General features: G+C 30.7%; 1 protein-coding gene across 1 annotated transcript; it reads left to right on the forward strand.

Moving 5' to 3' along the window:
- The first annotated feature begins 16,499 nt into the window (after positions 1 to 16,499).
- Positions 16,500 to 17,295, forward strand: LOC124367116 (putative nuclease HARBI1). Its single transcript, XM_046823772.1, has one exon. It carries the CDS (start codon positions 16,567 to 16,569, stop codon positions 17,095 to 17,097), a length of 531 nt encoding a protein of 176 aa, XP_046679728.1. The 5' UTR covers positions 16,500 to 16,566; the 3' UTR covers positions 17,098 to 17,295.
- The last annotated feature ends 766 nt before the right edge of the window (positions 17,296 to 18,061 follow it).

An 18,061-nucleotide genomic window follows, 5' to 3' on the forward strand; every position in this document is an offset into this window, starting at 1 on the left:
CTGATATCTTTGAAAATTTTAGGAATATTTGTTTGAATTGCTATAAACTTGATCCAGCACACTATCTAACAGCTCCCAGTCTTGCATGGGATGCTATGTTAAAATTAACGAAGATAGAATTACAATTAATTAGTGATTATAATATGTATTTGATGATCGAAAAAGGTATTCGCGGAGGCATTTCTCAATGTATTAAACGATATGTGAAAGCAAATAACAAATATTTAAAAGATTTTGATAAGACAAAGCCCGAAAACTATTTGTTGTACGTCGATGCAAACAACCTTTATGGGTATGGACTTATGCAAAATTTACCATATAACGAAATCAAGTGGATGGATCCTAAAACGTATACAACAGCAGAATGGAAAGAAACAATTTTGGAACTCACTGGCGACGAAGATTATGGATATATTTTAGAAGTTGATCTTGAATATCCAACAAATTTGCATGAACATCACAAAGATTTACCTCTTGCTCCAGAACATTATAACAACAAACTTTGCACAACTCTTTTAAACAAAACAGAATATGTTGTTCATTCTAGAAATTTGAAATTCTATCTAGAACAAGGTATGATTTTAAAACATGTGAATAGGGTTATTGCGTTTGATCAGAAACCTTTCATGAAAGAATATATCGATTTTAATACTAATATGAGAACCAAGGCTATAAGTGACTTTGAGAAGGACTTTTATAAGCTTATGAACAACTCGGTTTTTGGAAAATCGATGGAAAATGTAAGAAATAGATGTGATATTAAACTAGGAAACGAAGAATTTTCAATGAAACAAGCTAAGAAAACGAATTTCAAATGTTTCAATATCTTTGACGACAACTGTATAGCGAGTCACATGTACAAACAAAAGGTTAAATTTAACAAACCGATTTACATAGGATTTTCAGTTCTCGACCTCTCAAAATTGCTAATGTACGAGTTTTATTACAACAAATTAAAGAAGTTTGATCCAGATTTGAATCTGTGTTACATGGATACAGACAGTTTATTTCCTAGAATTGAAACGAGATCCTTTTAAAAATTATTAAAGAAAATATAGATGACTTTGATACGAGCGATTATCCAAAAGATCATGAATGTTTTCACTACTAAAAATAAGAAAGTCATAGGAAAATTCAAAGACGAACTAAATAGCGAAGTTTTAGAAGAATTTTGTGGTTTAAGATCAAAGATGTACTCGTACAAATATCTAGACAAAAATCCAGTTAGGTGTAAAGGAATTAAGAGAAGCGTTGTAAATAAAACAATAAATATCGAAAACTTGAAGAGATGTTTGTTCGAAGATAAAGAAGAATTTAGGGAGATGACTGTAATAAAAAGCTATAAACATGAATTGTACACAGTTACCATAAACAAGCTGGCACTGAACGCTAAAGATGATAAGAGAATCGTTCTAGAAAATAAGATCGATACAGTACCGTATGGCTATGAAGCAAAATCTGATATATTAGATGAGTTAAATAAACTTGGAAACTTTGACATGTAAATGGAAGATGATTTGATTCACTGCCACAAATGCAAGAAAAAAACGAAAAATATAGATTCTAAAATCGTTCAAACTCAAAACGGATTGTATAGAATTGCAGCAAAATGTTCAAAATGTAAGACAAACAAGAGTAAGTTTATAAAGAATCCAAATCCAAAACCTGTTAAGCAAGAATTGAAGACTAAAGATGAGATAGAGATTGAAGCTCGAGAAATTCATGCACCAGTACGAAAAAAGTTTAAAAAGATAAAAATTATAACATTAGGAATTGACGATTTATGGGCAGCAGATTTAGTTATAATGTCTAACTATTCAGATCAAAATGATGGATTCAAGTATATGTTAAATGTTATTGATACTTTCTCAAAATATGCTTGGTCAAGAGCTATCAAAAGAAAAAACGGCAAGGATATTTTAAAAGCTTTCGAAGATATAGTAAAAGATGCCATAAGGATCAATCACAAACCTCCAAACCTACTTCATACAGATAAGGGTTTAGAGTTTAAAAATAAAGAATTTAACGATGTTTTGAGAAAATACAACATTAAGATTTATCATACTGAAAACGAAGAGAAATCAAGTATTGTAGAGAGATATAACAGAACTCAAAATGAGAGAATGAAAGTAATTTTTGAGATTAATAAAAACTTTAAATGGATCGATATTCTTCAAGAAATCGTAAAGAAATATAACGATACTGTTCATAGCACAATCAAAATGAAGCCTAAAGACGTAGATAAAGATGCAGAAAAAGAGTTATTAGAGTCGGTTTTTAAGTATGTTCCACCAGAAATTCACACGAAAACTAAATTTAAAGTCAATGATCATGTAAGAATTGTTAGTAAAAAAACAAACATTTTCGAACAAATATAAGAACAATTGGTCAAGAGAAATCTTTGTGATTTATCAAATTAATAACACAGATCCTGTAACTTATAGTATTAAAAGATTTAAAATAATGAAGAATAACCGGAAAGTTTTATGAATATGAATTGAGAAAGTCAAAGATTTTTTCTATATAAATGGAGGCCCAAAAGAAATGTTCAGCGTGCAAAGAAATAAAAGGTTTTGAAGCTTTTTATAAAAATAAGACTAAAAAAGACGGATTTGAATATTATTGTAAGGATTGTCGTAAAAAATATGAAAGAGATTTATACGATACAATGGAAAAATTAACTTTAGAAGAGAAAGAGTGTCACATTTGTAAAGAAATTAAGAATATTTCTGAATTTAATAATCGACATTATAGTAAAGATAGAAAGGACGCTTTTTGTAAGGAATGTGCTAGAAGAATGTACCGAGAAAGTCAAAAGAAAGAGACTCATTGTGAATGTGGAAGAACTCTTCAGTGGTTACCTTATCTTCAAAAACATTTACAAACAAAATATCATAATTCGAGAGTTTAATAAAATTTATTAACATTTTCATCGTGTAATTTAGATATTCTATAAATCAGTCGAGATTCTGTCATATTTGTGGTAAAATGATTTCCGTTGTATAAGATATTCAAAGATTCTTTCATTTGGTTATACAGATTGATAGAATTTGGTTCGTCATCAATGAACAAAATCTCTAATTCAGGATAATTTATTTTTAGATGTTTTAATCGGTTTGGTATTTCTCGTTTCTGAGCTCTGATAACGTAATAAGGCCATTCCCACATGTGATTCTTCTTAATTAATACAAAAACATGGTGTTTTTTCTTATCAAAATCTTTACATACCACATCTCTCTTCATTAATTCCATTCGCAATTCTTGATTCTCTATTTTCAATGATTTCATTTCATCATTAATTTGTAACTGTTTTATTTCATCTTTTAACTGCTTATTTTCGTTTTCAAGTTTGTACTCGCCATATTTTCTAATACTCGGTAAAACTTCTTCTAAAACCCAATTTTGAAATAATTCTGCAATCTTCATTTTAGATTTCAGTATTAAAGAATATATGCCCGGTTCATTAATAAAAATAGTGTTTTTTTGAAAGTTTGAAGGTAAGAACGATTCGTTCCCCCCTTCTGAATCTATGTTATCGAAGCTTTTTTTATATTTTTCTTTAACGTGATCTCTAATCGCTTTCATCGTATTTTTAAATTCCAATATTTCTGCAATATCTTTTGCTTTAAACCAAAATTCATTATTATCATCGACAATTGTAAAGATATGTTTGTTTTCAAATCTAAGTTGATTATTGAGCAGATCCACAACAGACTCCATTTAGATAGAAAAAAATTTAACAAGCAATTTTTATTTTGAGTATAAAGTCCTGATTCATTGATGAAAATAGTATTTTTTTTGAAAGTTAGAAGGTAGGGCAATCGAATGACCCACCTTATTTATTTAAGAATATGATAATTTATCATCATTATCAACATGCTCTCTAACTGCGTGTTTCGTATTTTCATATTCTAGAATTTCTGCAACATCTTTAGCTTTAAACCAAAATTCATTATTATAATCCACAATTGTAAAGATATGTTTGTTTTCAAATCTAAGTTGATTATTTATTGGATCTACAACTGTCTCCATTTAGATAGAAAAGAAATTTAACTAGTAATTTTTATTTTGAGAATAAAGCCCAGATTCATTAATGAAAACAGTGTTTTTTTGAAAGTTTGAAGGCGGGGGCGAATCACCCCTACCTTCAGAATGTATGTTTTCGAAGCTTTTTTTATATTTTGGGGTCCATTTTAATCCTTTTTCAATCTTAAATATATTGTTGTTTTACTCTCATTATTTAATAAATTTCCCTCAGAGTCTTGTATAGTTAGAACGATTTTTTGAATTCTTTTAATATTTTTTTCTAATTGGAATATAATCGATTTCATTCGGTTTTTCACTGATTTTTGATCCATAAGCAACATTTGGGAAAAAAGTGTACAAAATTTCAGATTCTTTGTGTAAATGTTCGGTATGATTTTCAAAACTAGGTTCAACGAGATTACAATGTACTTCAATTACATCAAACGGTCTAAATTTTGGCGTTTTATTTCCTAAATATACCTGATTTGGCTCAATAGTTTCTTGAACAAACCCTAACAAATCTACAATAATTGCTGAAAACATTATTCTTACTGGTGATTTTATTTGAATTTTATTAGAGAGATAATTTTTTTGCATTTCAAACTTGTTTTCGTCAAAGTTTAAAGATTTATCTGATTGTTTGAATGTTTTCAGATAATTTTTAAGGGAATTTTTAATTTGATCGAAAGTATAATATCCTTTGTTTAAACCATAATATTTTGTTATGTTCTTCTCACTAAATCCTATACAATAAGGAGAACTTTCACTAATATTTATTACAAAATTGTCAGAATAAAAACCGCTTAAACCGATAAAATAATTTGATTCTTCCTCTAAGTGTATAGGATGTTCCAAGTTTAAAACTAATTTAGAGCTTTCTGAAGTCAACTTGAACAGCTTCATTTTCGCAAGCGTTGCTTCAAGATGAAAATCTTCTATTTAAATGGAGAAATTTTTAAAGCAAAAAGATCAGATAAAACTTCAAACGTTTGAAGAAAATAAGAAAGATCAACCAATCAGATTGTTAATTGTTGGTTCAAGTGGATGTGGAAAAACAACTTTATTATTGAATTTTATCTACAATAGGTTGATTCCTTATTCCAATTTGTATGTTTTTAGTAAATCTTTAGAACAAGACGCCTATAAAAAATTACAAGAAAGATTTGAAAATATTGAGAAAAACTTAAACAAAAAAATATCATATTTTTATAATGCTTCCGAGGACATAGTTCCGTTAAGCGAATGTAAACCCAATTCGTTAATCGTTTTTGATGATTGTATTTTGGAAAATCAGGACGTTATTAAGGAATATTTCGTAATGTCTCGTCACAAAAACATATCTTGTATCTATCTTTCCCAATGCTTTTCAAAGGTTGATAAACAAGTTATTAGAAATAATTTCAATATGTTGTGTGTTTTTAAGCAAGATGATCACTATTCGAGAAAAATTTACAACAATTATGTGGGATCTGATATGAGTTTTTAAACCACTTTAATGAATTATGTGATAAAATTTGGAAAGAAGACTACGGATTTTTAACTATTAATCTAACTTTGAAGCCTAAAAATGGTAAATATTTGAATAAATTTTCTAATATAAATGCTGTTCAGTGGTCTGACAAATCTACTTGATAAAATATTTGTTACAATTATTTTTACATTATCTTTACTTTTTATTTACATTATGAAAACAACTGAAAAACGGTAAATCTGTTCACGTTTTCACGCTTCGTGTTCACGTTTTACGTTCGTGTTTCACGTTCGTTCGTGTTTTACGTTTCGTGTTCACGTTTTTACGTTCCACGTTTATGTTTTACGTTTCGTGTTCACGTTTCAAAATTTTCCTAAATAAATGGCGAACGTAACTTCAGAAGAAGCGAAAAAACTTGATCAAATAGAAAAGAAATTAATCAAAGAATTTAAAGAACAGATTCGAATTGATGAAAAAGAACAAGAATTTATTCAAAAAATTAATCAACCTGTAACTTCTGCAATAAAAAACGTTGAGGGCAAAATTGAAAATGTTTTAAGTGATAATCAAAATTTAATGAATTTGGTTCCAGTTGTACGACAGTTTGCCGATATTTCGATACCAGAATCTGAGTTTGAATTGCCAAAATTACCATCGTCGACACCATTTAGACCTAGAATCATTGAAGAATCTACCATAGTTGAACCAATAAGTCCTGGAACAATGGATATAATAATTGGTGAAATTGGTAGAAAAATTCCTTCCTAGAGCGAAGGATGATAAATTTGGTTTGTATTGGGATAGAAAAAAGAAAAGTTTTATGATTGGAAATTTGCCCGTAAATTTTGAACATAATGACATAGTTATTAATGAAAAAATGTACGAAGGTACTCAGGGTTTATGGAGATTATTAACAGGCACTGATGTTCCAAAAGACGGTTTATATTCTGAAGAAGACTTGAAAAAGTATACTGAAATTTTATGGAAATCTGATTCAATTTACAAAAATAATGATCCATCAACTAAGAAACCAAAGTCAAGTAAAGGTAAAAAATATCTCAATTTGATTAAACCAATTTGGGAAAAACGAATCGAAGGATCAGGTTGTAAGAAAATACAGTGATAATAAGATTGAGTACAGATATATCAACGATTTGACAAAACTCGATGGAATTATTAATTATATTTATGCTCAAGAGAAGGCTGGAAATAACAATTTTTTGAATGAAAAGAAAGCAATTAAAGATTTTATTTCGAACAAACTTGACGAAATGATTGAAAAACCTGATGGAATTAAATATTTAAAACGAATTTTGCCGGCAATAAGTTCATCTATGATTGAAGGTAGCGGACTTTTGAATGATTTTATCAACAATTTACCTTTTGAATTACACGTACCAACTTATCAGTATCTGGGGCCTGGCACAAAACTCGAAAAAATACTAAAAAGAGGAGATCCTGGTGTGAAATAAATTAGATCAAGCTGCTATGGAACACGATATTTTTTTATGCAAAACATAGAGACACACAAATTCCAGACATATAGCAGATAAAGTTTTGCAAGATAAAGCAATGGATAGATTTTTATCAAAAGATGCTAGTTTAGGTGAAAGATTTGTTGCGCTTCCAACAGCTGGAGCAATGTTTTTGAAGAGAAAACTAGGAATGGGAATCGAAGAGAACTTGAAATTTTAACTATATAAATGGAGGTGAACGTAAACTTCAGCAAAAAATCAGAAAGAAAAAATAAAATCCGCTTTTAAGAAGAAAATACCCGTTAGTATTCAATTTAAAATAGATCAACTAAAAAATGGCGAAGATAAGATATTTTTAACAAATAGACAATACAATAAACTCGAAAAACATAAGAAAAACAATAAAGGAACCAGAATAGAATTTTCTTATAATCAGTTGAAAGAACTTAAAAATGGTGGTCTTTTGAAAGATTTATTAGACTTTGGAGAAAATATTCCAGTTGTTAAAAATGTTGTTCCTTATGTTCGTAAAGCTGCTCCAATCGTTAAAAAAGATGTGATTCCTATTGTTCGAAACATTTTAAATTGGTTAGATAAAGAGTTGGAAGATGTTACAGGATCTGGATTAGATGAAAAAACTTTGAATTACGTGAAATCAAACATTGAAAAAAAAATTTAAACCTTTAACATTCGGGGAATTGGAAGAAATCTGTAAAAATATTAAACATTTTAGAGGAATCTTCATGAGAGATACATTACCTGAAAAAGTTAAGAAATTTGAATGTGGAATTGTGAATTTAGACTCGATTATGGGAAGTGGAACGCATTGGATTTGTTATTATAAAAATGATAAGAATGCATGTTATTTTGATTCGTATGGAAGAATTGAGGACAAACCACCTATAGAATTGATTAAATATTTGAAAAAATCAAGCGTCTACTACAATGACTCTCAGATTCAAGACTATAAAGATCCCCCAATTTGTGGACATTTGTGTGTTTTTGTTTTGAATGAACTGAGTAATGGTAAAGATTTTAAAGAAGTTGTTAACAAATTATTGCTTAATAAATATGGATTCACAAAATATTTTTGACGTATTTGGAACACAAATTATTCAAAATGTAGATAATAGTTTGAATTTTGATAGTTTGAGAAATGAGTTTGATAACAAGTTAGAAAATGTATTACAAAACCTTCCAGATTCAGATATGTTTTGCTGTCGAGATTGAAGATTTTAAAGCAGAATATGATAACAAACTTGCAAATTTCATGAGTTCAAATGAAGTTGCTGATAAAATAAAAACATTGAAAAAAGAATTTGAAGATGGTGCAAAAAAAATATTTACCAATTTAATGTCTCATATCGAAAAAGCTGATAAAATTACTGAAGCGATCAAAGTTGAAAATAATTATGTTAGTTTGGCTAATAAGAAAAGAATTGTCGGTGTTCGACCTGGTATTGACAAACATGATGTTGTTGTTAAAGAACAAATTTTAAAACCTCTAAAATTATCAGAAAACATCGATATTGTTGATTTACATGATCCGAATGTTAAAAATGCCTTAGATTTTAAAGGAAAAAAGAATTAGCAGTGTTAGTAAAGGAATTAATCCATTTGATGTTGTTGTAATGATTCAATTAGAAGATCCTATTAAAATGTTTAATGAACTAAAACAAAATTATGAGAATCATAAACAGCATGTTAAAGATTTTACAACAGAAGTCTATGACAAGTTAGAAGCCAGAAATAGAAGATCAGTAGACGATGTTGGTGAAATTAATGAAAAACTTACTAATTTTAAAGAGTCTTTTGATAAGTTTAGTTTAGATGCTACGAAAACTTTTGAGAATATTGGTCATAAATTTGTTGAATACAATGATTCTAATGCTGTCAAATTTCAAAAAATTAGAAGAAAAAATTAATAAGTTCGAGGAAAATCTTAATCTAATTTTGGAAAATATTGATAACAGATTTAATAGATTAGGCGGCTAAGATGACTAATTTTCCCTAAATAAATGGCGCTCATATATTGTGTGAGATGTAAAGAAAAAACTGCAACAAATGATATAAAATACTATGCAAATATCAATGGAGTTAAAAGAGTTTCTGGAAAATGTGCTGAATGTAACACTAAAAAGAGCCAATTTATAAAAACTTGAAATTTTTTCTTAATAAATAGAGATGGCGGGACATTACAGTGCTTTCGATCTTTTTATAATGCAACACGAAAGAGATTTGAAAAAAGAACATTGGGATGATATTTCTAAAAAATATGAATTATCCGAAGATATGATGAGATTATACGTAAACAAATTGAATTGGTATAACATTGCTAAATATCAAACTTTATCATCAGAGTTCATTCAAGAAAATATACATTATCAATTAAAAGATCATATGTCTGTTCTTTGTCTCTATCAACACTTGAGTCTAAAGTTTTTGGATGAAAATAAAGATACAGTTGATTGGAACAATATTATAGATAGCGGTTACTATCCTGTGCAGATTTTATTGAAATATGTGGCCGAAATTGCAAAATTTAAGGAAGAGAATCCTGAATATGACGAAGTAGATCATTAAAAATGACTCTAATCTTTATAATTATTTTACTAAAATTTATATCTTTTCTTATAAAAACGTACATTAGATCGATGAAAAAATGATAATCTTTCTTATACATGATGTTTAAAATTTCTAAATTTTCTCTTATTAAATGGTGGACTACAGAAAGTATGCTAGTGATATTGAAAGGGCGGAGTTTAAAAATTTCTATCCAATTAGTAAACAACATTTGAATGAACCGAATAAAAGAACTGAGTTTAATATTGATTTTGGAGATAACTTTTGCTCGTCTAACTTCCAGTTTTATATTTCTGGAACTTTAACAAAACAAGATGGTCAAGCATATCTTGGAACTGATAATGTTAGATTAATCGATAATTTTATACCGTTTTTATTTTCTAAGATTGAAGTAAGAAAACACAATAAATTGATAGAAGAAGTCGAAAACTGTGGCCAATTAAGCACAATTAAAGGAACTATTTGTTATTCCAAAAGTGATGTATTTTCAAACAGTTTTGAATCAACTTTTAAATTTGGACAATTTGAAGCGGTCGGTGATTTAGCACATTTCGGCTTAGGATTTTTTGAAAATGTTACTATTCCGATCTATAAAGGAGGATTTTATCTAAGTTTTATAAGAGCAGAAGACGATGATGTGATTCTGAAGACTGCAACTGGAAATGTTATGCCTGTTGATGGCAAAATTACAATTAACGAGTTTTTCATTAGAGTTCCGATGATTGATTACAAAACCACGAGTAAAATTCAGTTGATTGATGAAATTATAAAATCTCAAAACATCACGTTTAATTTTCTAGATTGGCAATGTATTGAGCAAAAAGGTATTTCCGGAACAACTTATTCGTTCGATATCACAAATATTTATAGAAATATCTTCAATCCCAAGTTCGTTATCATTGGTTTTCAAACAGATAGACAGAATAATCAAGAAAAAAATCCTTCAAAGTTCGATAGTTTGAATGTGAAAAATATCAGAGTAAAATTGAATGGTTCTTATTATCCAGATGAATTACAAAATTTAAACATTTCCGGTGGTCTTTTCAGAATCATGTATCAGATGTATCAAGATTTTAAGAAAGTTTACTACAAAAATATGGAAATGTATTACAACCCCAAAGAATTTATAGCAAATAGACCCATTTATGTCATTGATACAACAAAGAGTTTGACAAATATTTTCTAGTTCAAAGAACGATATAATTATCAATATGGATTTTCAAAATGCTGTTACAAACGCGATTTGTTATGTGGTTGTTGTTTCTGAGAAATTTTTAGCCTATGATGTGATTAAGAACGATATTAGAGAAATTCAGTAGTTAATGATGTTCATATTGTTCTCTTTCATTCCTTCTAAAACTTCAAAAATATACTCTTTCGCTGATGAAAAATCACGATTTCTTCCGGAATAATCTTTGTAATCATAGACAAAATATCCTAAATAGTTAAATAATAAAATAAAATCATTTCTTTTTATCTCGGTAGTTGAAATATAAACATAAACATTTGCGCTGAAAAATTTATATCTCGGCAGAGTTAGTTCCATACCTTCCATTTATTCTTTTTGTAAAAATGGAAGAGTATAATGCCAACTGTTACAAGTGTTATAATAGAGGAGAAATTGTTGATAAAAGATTAGTTTGTAGAGATTGTAATTTAATTTTGTATGAAAGACCTAAACCTAAGAAATTTCGAAATAAACTAACACATTTGAATAATCTGCTTACAAAATTGCAATATGGAGGTAAAAAACAAACAAAATTTGTTACAGAATTTAGAAAACAGAATAAAAATTTTTACTTATCTCTTGGAACCGTTGAAAAAATTATTTTCCTTTTCAAAGAATACATTAGGTTTGTAGGTTTAAATACACGCGTTTATTATGAGAAGATTTTACCTATAATCTTTCACTATTTGGACATTGAATTTGACTACGATTTTAAACCTGAAATCTTTGATGATTTTGTAGTACATTTGGAGAAAGTAAATGAAGAACCTCGTGAAAAGAATGCGGTTTTACTCACATTCTCCCCGACTTCTCGAGTGATTGTTAGCAAATTTCATTTTTTCCGTTTATAGATTTTTCATTAAGATTTCTGGATTTTTTTCATTAAAACAGCTAAGAAATTAGAAGCCTACAATGAACAGTAAAACAGCTATAGATTCGGTTATTTAACATTCGTGATTTCCTGTTTGATTTCTCAGATTTGTTTATGGTTCAATGGACAGTATTTTACATTGATTTTCTGTCTGTCCCAAAAGTGTCCTAGAAACCCCATATTCATATCTACTTATATATATATATATATATATATATATATATATATATATATATATTAGTTTTAATGTTTGTACTTATTTCGATACATGGATTTATATCTTTGTTATATAAGGCTTTTTTAAAATATTATATAGCGTTAAATTATTTAATTTTAACTATTTTGAATTTTATTACTAGAATATTATTTTATGTTGTATTACCACTTCATATCTGGAAATAAATCTGATTTGTTTTGGATACAGATTCCTGTAGCCCTTGTTTAATAAACCATATGAGCAGTGAAAGGATCAAAGGTTAAGAAGACTTACCGTGAGTCAGACACTCCTTCCACTCATTGAAAAGTAATTTAATGCGTTTGTCTCTGTTACATGATCTTTGGAGATACAATTCATGATAATTTGCCGAGTCCACATCCATTTAATTTTATAGGTCATCATATCTAAATTTCACAGTACTCGGAATAAAGACACTTTAATTTATTAATCGCACATAGCTTACATTTTGTCATGTTCAGTTGGATATTTTCAACCATAATTTTAATCAGTTCTCAAGAAAGGTTGTGCTTTATTTTAAATGGTAAATACTCTCACATTTATTGTTCTCTTTAATTGCTCAAGTATTTCTTACAACAAAACCTGTTATACTGTAATCTCTGGTTCCTTAGTCTCACCTGCGATTTTGTTTGGTTAGTTTTACGAGACTTTGCATTTGACTAAATGTTTTTGAGTTCCCAAAGCGGTCATACTGTTTTGATTCTAATTTTCTCCGACAATCCAGGTACTTAGGGAATCGACATGTGCGTAAATTATTCTTTGTTGTCATTTTCTGACTCACTGTTTCCCAATTATCTTTTTGCAATTATTTATGACAAATGTGGCCATGAATTTTGTATAGCTGTCATAATAAAGAAGTGATATATCTGTAAGCAAATATAATATAAAAATCTCCAGGAGGGTTAACTTCTGACTGGTTTTAATCTTCCGGTTGAACCTACACTGGTACATTAAAACCGATTATTCACCTAAATCTGGAAAACCTTGGATGTCCGGGAGCGGCACATCACTAATCTCAAATATCGAGATATTGTAATCTGCAATGGTACATCGATATAGAACTCGTCAATTAGGGATCCCTAAATATTTTCCTAAGGCAGTTGCAAGCCTGGAGACATAAGCTTCCATGGCCGCTGTGACTCTAAAGGCTGGTATAGAACTGGTCTAAACCTTCTTACAAAGTAACATGACTGCGATATAATTCCCGAAATTTTTCCTTGTGGTTCTCAACAAGAGGCGGCCCCACCTTACCGATCCAGAATATGCTATCACTCCAGAAACAAACGCAAAGATCATAAGTGCGAGAGAGGTTTTGTTCTCATAACTAAGAGAACAAAAAACCAAATAAGATTTAATTCCAGGAGTCAGAGACAGCGTCAGATTCCAGACGTTGCAATAAAAGGAAGGTGAACTTGAGCTAAACTCAAAATTCAATTGAATCAACCCTTCCTACTATAGCTACGTTATGTGCAAATAAAATTGATGTAATAAAAACAAAATACACGTGTTTCAAACATTCAAAAGATCCCCGTTGTTTTATAAGTTAATATATCCCATCCAACAGTTTAGTGAAGTTTATTAAAATCCAAATTTATTAAAAGTAACAATCAGTATATTAAGTTCTTGCAATGTGTGAAGACTTTAAATTGCTAATTCTGTTGGTAACTGGTGTTGTACCGGAACCAAGTGTTAGTGCGTTAATATTTGTTTGAAATTCAAACTAATTATTCTAAGGGCTGGACGAGACGGCATAGTGAAAGGAATGCCCACCTTTAGTAAATACGCAGTGACAGCCACACCTCAAACACTGGGAGACATAACTCACTAATCCTGTTTAGTAGATTCAGAAACTAATGTTTGCTAATGTATAAACATTTACTTGTTACCCTAACTAATGTTGTAGGAGGTCATATTGCTCGGCACACCACAGCCAATCCAATAATGTAATGGATCAGTTGTTAAAGTGGGCGTTGCAGTTTACTGACAGCTAAATATCTGCCTACGTCTAGTAGCTGATTTATCACTCTTAGGTAGTTTTGACACAATTACAGGAGGTTACCGCCGTGTTCGTGGCGCGGTCTGTCTGTCTGTATGTCCTAACGATATCTCGAGAACGAACTTACCTATATACACTGCTATATAAGCCACATGGAGTTCAATGAGAGAGCATGTCACTCCATTGGGATTAGGCTTAGTGTTAGTGATCTTTAAATTAGTCTTATCGAATCACATAAAAAATATATATTTTGGAAGAAACTGAGTACAATTGTACGACATATATTTTGACTACTGACATAGTGAAACATTTTATATACACCTGAAAGAGTATATAAAACCTCAGAGAACCCTGTTATGCGACACTAGTTGTTGACTACTCCTTGTAAATATTTTCACGGTTTAAAAACGACAATTTCATGTATTGTGCGTACACATCATATATATATATATATATATATATATATATATATATATATATATTACTACTGTGTGTGTGCGTTGCAACATATCTTGGTACACAATCAATGACAGACTCCATTATTTTAGTTTTATCGACTTTTAAAAATATTAAGGTAACCTGTTTATTGACATTTTCTAACTTCCAAAAAACAGAAAATGTTATAAAAATATACTTTACTAATATCTCTCCTAATATATTATAAAACGGAGACAAAGAGAGGGGTGCTGCTGCGCGTCGCTGGTCAGATATTTGTTTCTGCGCAGGTTTCTTTGCGCGCGGTTTATCTAAAACATTGCTTTTCAAACCTCTACCTGAATCTTGTAGACGTTAATCTAAAACATCTTTTGAAGTCTCGTTAAACTAAAAACATATTCTTAAATCAATATCATCAAATGAACCGAAACATTACTAAATTCACAATAATTCATGTCATAATTTAATTCATATTCCATAATTTGGCTGCAGTTTACTAATGATGCGACTAGTTTGGAATGTTAATGAACATTATAATATAACAAATTTTTAAAATACATTTATAACGGCTAGACAGTTATTGTGCAATAGCTTAATACTTCGACTGCGTCAGACGCCATACTGCGTGTCTATTGGTGAGAGAGTACACAATGAAGGTGTTCCTAAAACATAAATATGTTGTACATTTTTATATTAGTTGTTAAAAATATTACACTTTTTTAATATGGCATTCAGAATATATACGTAAGGTTAACTCAAAAATTGTAAGAATAAAAAATAAATATTTATGGTTGACAACACTTAACCAGAATGACTGTGGCAGTTCTTTTAAATAGAAGATGACTTAAACTCTCCGATTTTCACAGCCTCGGGCGTCGCATAATCAAAATAAATAAAAGTGTCTTCGTTCAGAGCAATTCTTTGTTTATGCCAATCTTCAGAACAATAATTGTTTAGTAAAAAATAACTGATTTATTCTGGTAAGTAGTGAAATGTAAATAAGTAACCTAGTAAAAACCATTTCCTTTTGTTGTTGATAGTTACGTTGGTTTACCTTTTTTATATTTAACTAGTTATTATTAACTATTGTTCCTGTTAATAGTATTATTCTTATTGTAGTTGGTTGTTATTGTTGTGTAGTAATATACATTTTTATCTGTATTGCTTCATTATTTATTGAGTTATTACTGCTTGTTACGGTTAGTTTGCACTATATAGTTGTATTGCATAATTATATTCGGATTTGCTCTCTATTGACCTTTAAATAATGCCTGTAAAAGGCAGATGTATGTCTGTTGAAATAAACATCAATAACTGTCGTATACAATTATTATCTAACACAGTTTTTAAAAGTTGTACAAGAGTAGTACAACAATAATTCCACATGTTAAAAGATTGTTTAAATTAATTTAATATCTAACATCTACTTAAATATTACTTCTAAGGTTAATTGAACAGTTATAGATCAAATGAAAAATAACTCTTCTTTCCTACTTCAAGCCTTATTGCAGGAAACATTCTAGTTGATATGTAGATGAATAATACCAGAATTCGAACCCAGCTGTTCAATAATTTAAAGCATTCTAACACTATATTTAGTTGCATTACACGATTATTGCTTGATATGTTTTACAATAATAACAGTAATACTGCCTCTCTGAATTACATCATGTAAGGTTTTAGTACTATTTTAGAGAGAACTAGCTAATCCACCACAGCAGTCAGGGAGAGAAACAACTGCACAATAGCTGCACAGTAACTGTATCAGAAGTAGACCAAATACACTGGCATTTAGTCATGTGAATAAAAGCTTGACTCGGCGAGTGTCTACTCCAATATCGTTTTTTGCGAGCGCCCACTCGACCGTCAGGTGAATAAAACCAGCCGACTCGACTCACCCACGAGTGCCTACTCTCCAACGATGAGGCGGTATGTGACTCCGAGTAGACACTCTTGTTTTGAGGTGAATAAAAACCAAAGCCTACTCGCTACATCGAGTGCCTACTCTCAAACAAGTGAGTCTCGTCAGTAGCAGACTCGCCACCCCTGAGTGCACACGCTTCAGTTATGGCTGAATGTATGCCAGTTAGAGCTCGAAAAATTTACAAAGTCAGAAGAGAATCGCGTGAGGACGACTATCGTTCGCTTTACAGATTTAGTAGGGAGAGTGTTTTTGTGGTTAACCGAACATTTTTTTGGGAGAAGATGAAGAACGTCGCGGTGGAGCCTTAACAAACGTTAACCGAATGAAAGTGTTTCTACGGTATTTGGGTGACCCAGGCTTTCAATTTGGAGTAGGAGAGGACATCGGAGTCCACAGATCAACTGTATCCAAGACAATTTCTTCAGTTAGGACTGCAGTTCTAAACAAGGCTGATGTATGGATTAAGTTTCCGACAACCGAAGAAGAAATGGAAGTGGAGAAAGCCAAGTGGCAAACAAACTACAGTTTCCCGAATTCAATAGGTGCAATTGATTGCACTCAAATCCCCATTGTAAAGCCGTTTTTACACGGGGATGAGTATATCAACAGAAAACGATTTGCAAGTGTTAACGTTCAGGCTACTTGCAATGGATTAGAAGAGTTTACCAGTGTCGATGCTTCTTGGCCTGGCTCCGTTCACGATTCCAGAATTTGGAAAAATTCAGATGTTTACCGTGTAATGGAAAGAAATGTGGGGGAAATCGCTGTTAATTGCAGACTCAGGATACGGGATCGCCCCATGGTTAATGACGCCGTTTTCCCCACCTGCAACACCTGTTCAAGTGTCTTTTAACAGATGTTTGACCAAAGAACGAGTTACTATTGAAAGATGTTTTGGTCAGATGAAACAGCGATTCCCTATCCTCCAACACAAATTAAGAATTAAGTTGGAGAACATTCCATCCTTTATTATTTGCTGTTTTATTTTACACAACACAGCGAAACGCCTAAATGATGAAGATTTTGAAGCCGTCGCTGAACAGCCTGGCGAAGAAAAACAATTTTGAAGATGAAATTCCTCACTACGGAGAGTGCCAAATAAGGCGATTGGGACAAGCTAGAAGAATGCAACTGGCAAATGTAATCTACCAGCAACATTTGTAAAAAGTTCTGTAAGACATGTCTTTAAAAATGTTAAGGGCGTCTGTGTTTCCAGGAACAGAGTAATTAAATTCCCTCTTTTTTTTTTTTTTTAGGTTAAAGGATAAGGAAGCATTTATTTATTTTATAAAATATAATAAATTAGTTTCCTCAGTAGAGGGAATCCTTTAATTACTCTGTTCCTGGAAAAAAAAAATTATAGGTACGGGCGTCTGTGTACGCCACTTAAATCATCATTTGGTCCATCATTTTGGTTTGTTTTGTGGGTTTCGACATTGTTAGCCGCCTTTAGCATCTCTCGCTTTAATTTCATGTCAAGTAACTGCTGAGATTTTCTGAAATACTTCAACTGCTCGAGCAGGACTAAACGCTGCAAATTTGGAGTTGAAAGTTGTTTTGTCTCTTCAGTTTCTGGTAAATTGCTCCTCTTCTTACTGTGTGATGTTTGTACAGAAGTTGAAGCATCCGTTTCAATTTTTCGTTTTTTAGCGGATTGCAATAGGCATACTTCTTCCATTTCCTCTTCATCACTAAAATCTCCATCAGATTCCTCATTTGCAAGCGAAGTTAAGGGTTTTACACCTGCTGCCATTCCTCCTGCCATTCTTACAATTGAAGGATTGGAATCGGCTTCTATGAAATTCAGAAACTCTTCT

Source organism: Homalodisca vitripennis, chromosome 8 (genome assembly GCF_021130785.1).
Source record: "Homalodisca vitripennis isolate AUS2020 chromosome 8, UT_GWSS_2.1, whole genome shotgun sequence".
NCBI lineage: Eukaryota > Metazoa > Arthropoda > Insecta > Hemiptera > Cicadellidae > Homalodisca > Homalodisca vitripennis.

Coding starts and splice junctions, on each gene's coding strand:
- LOC124367116 (XM_046823772.1), top strand. CDS start 16,567: ATGAAAGTGTTTCTACGGTATTTGGGTGACCCAGGCTTTCAATTTGGA.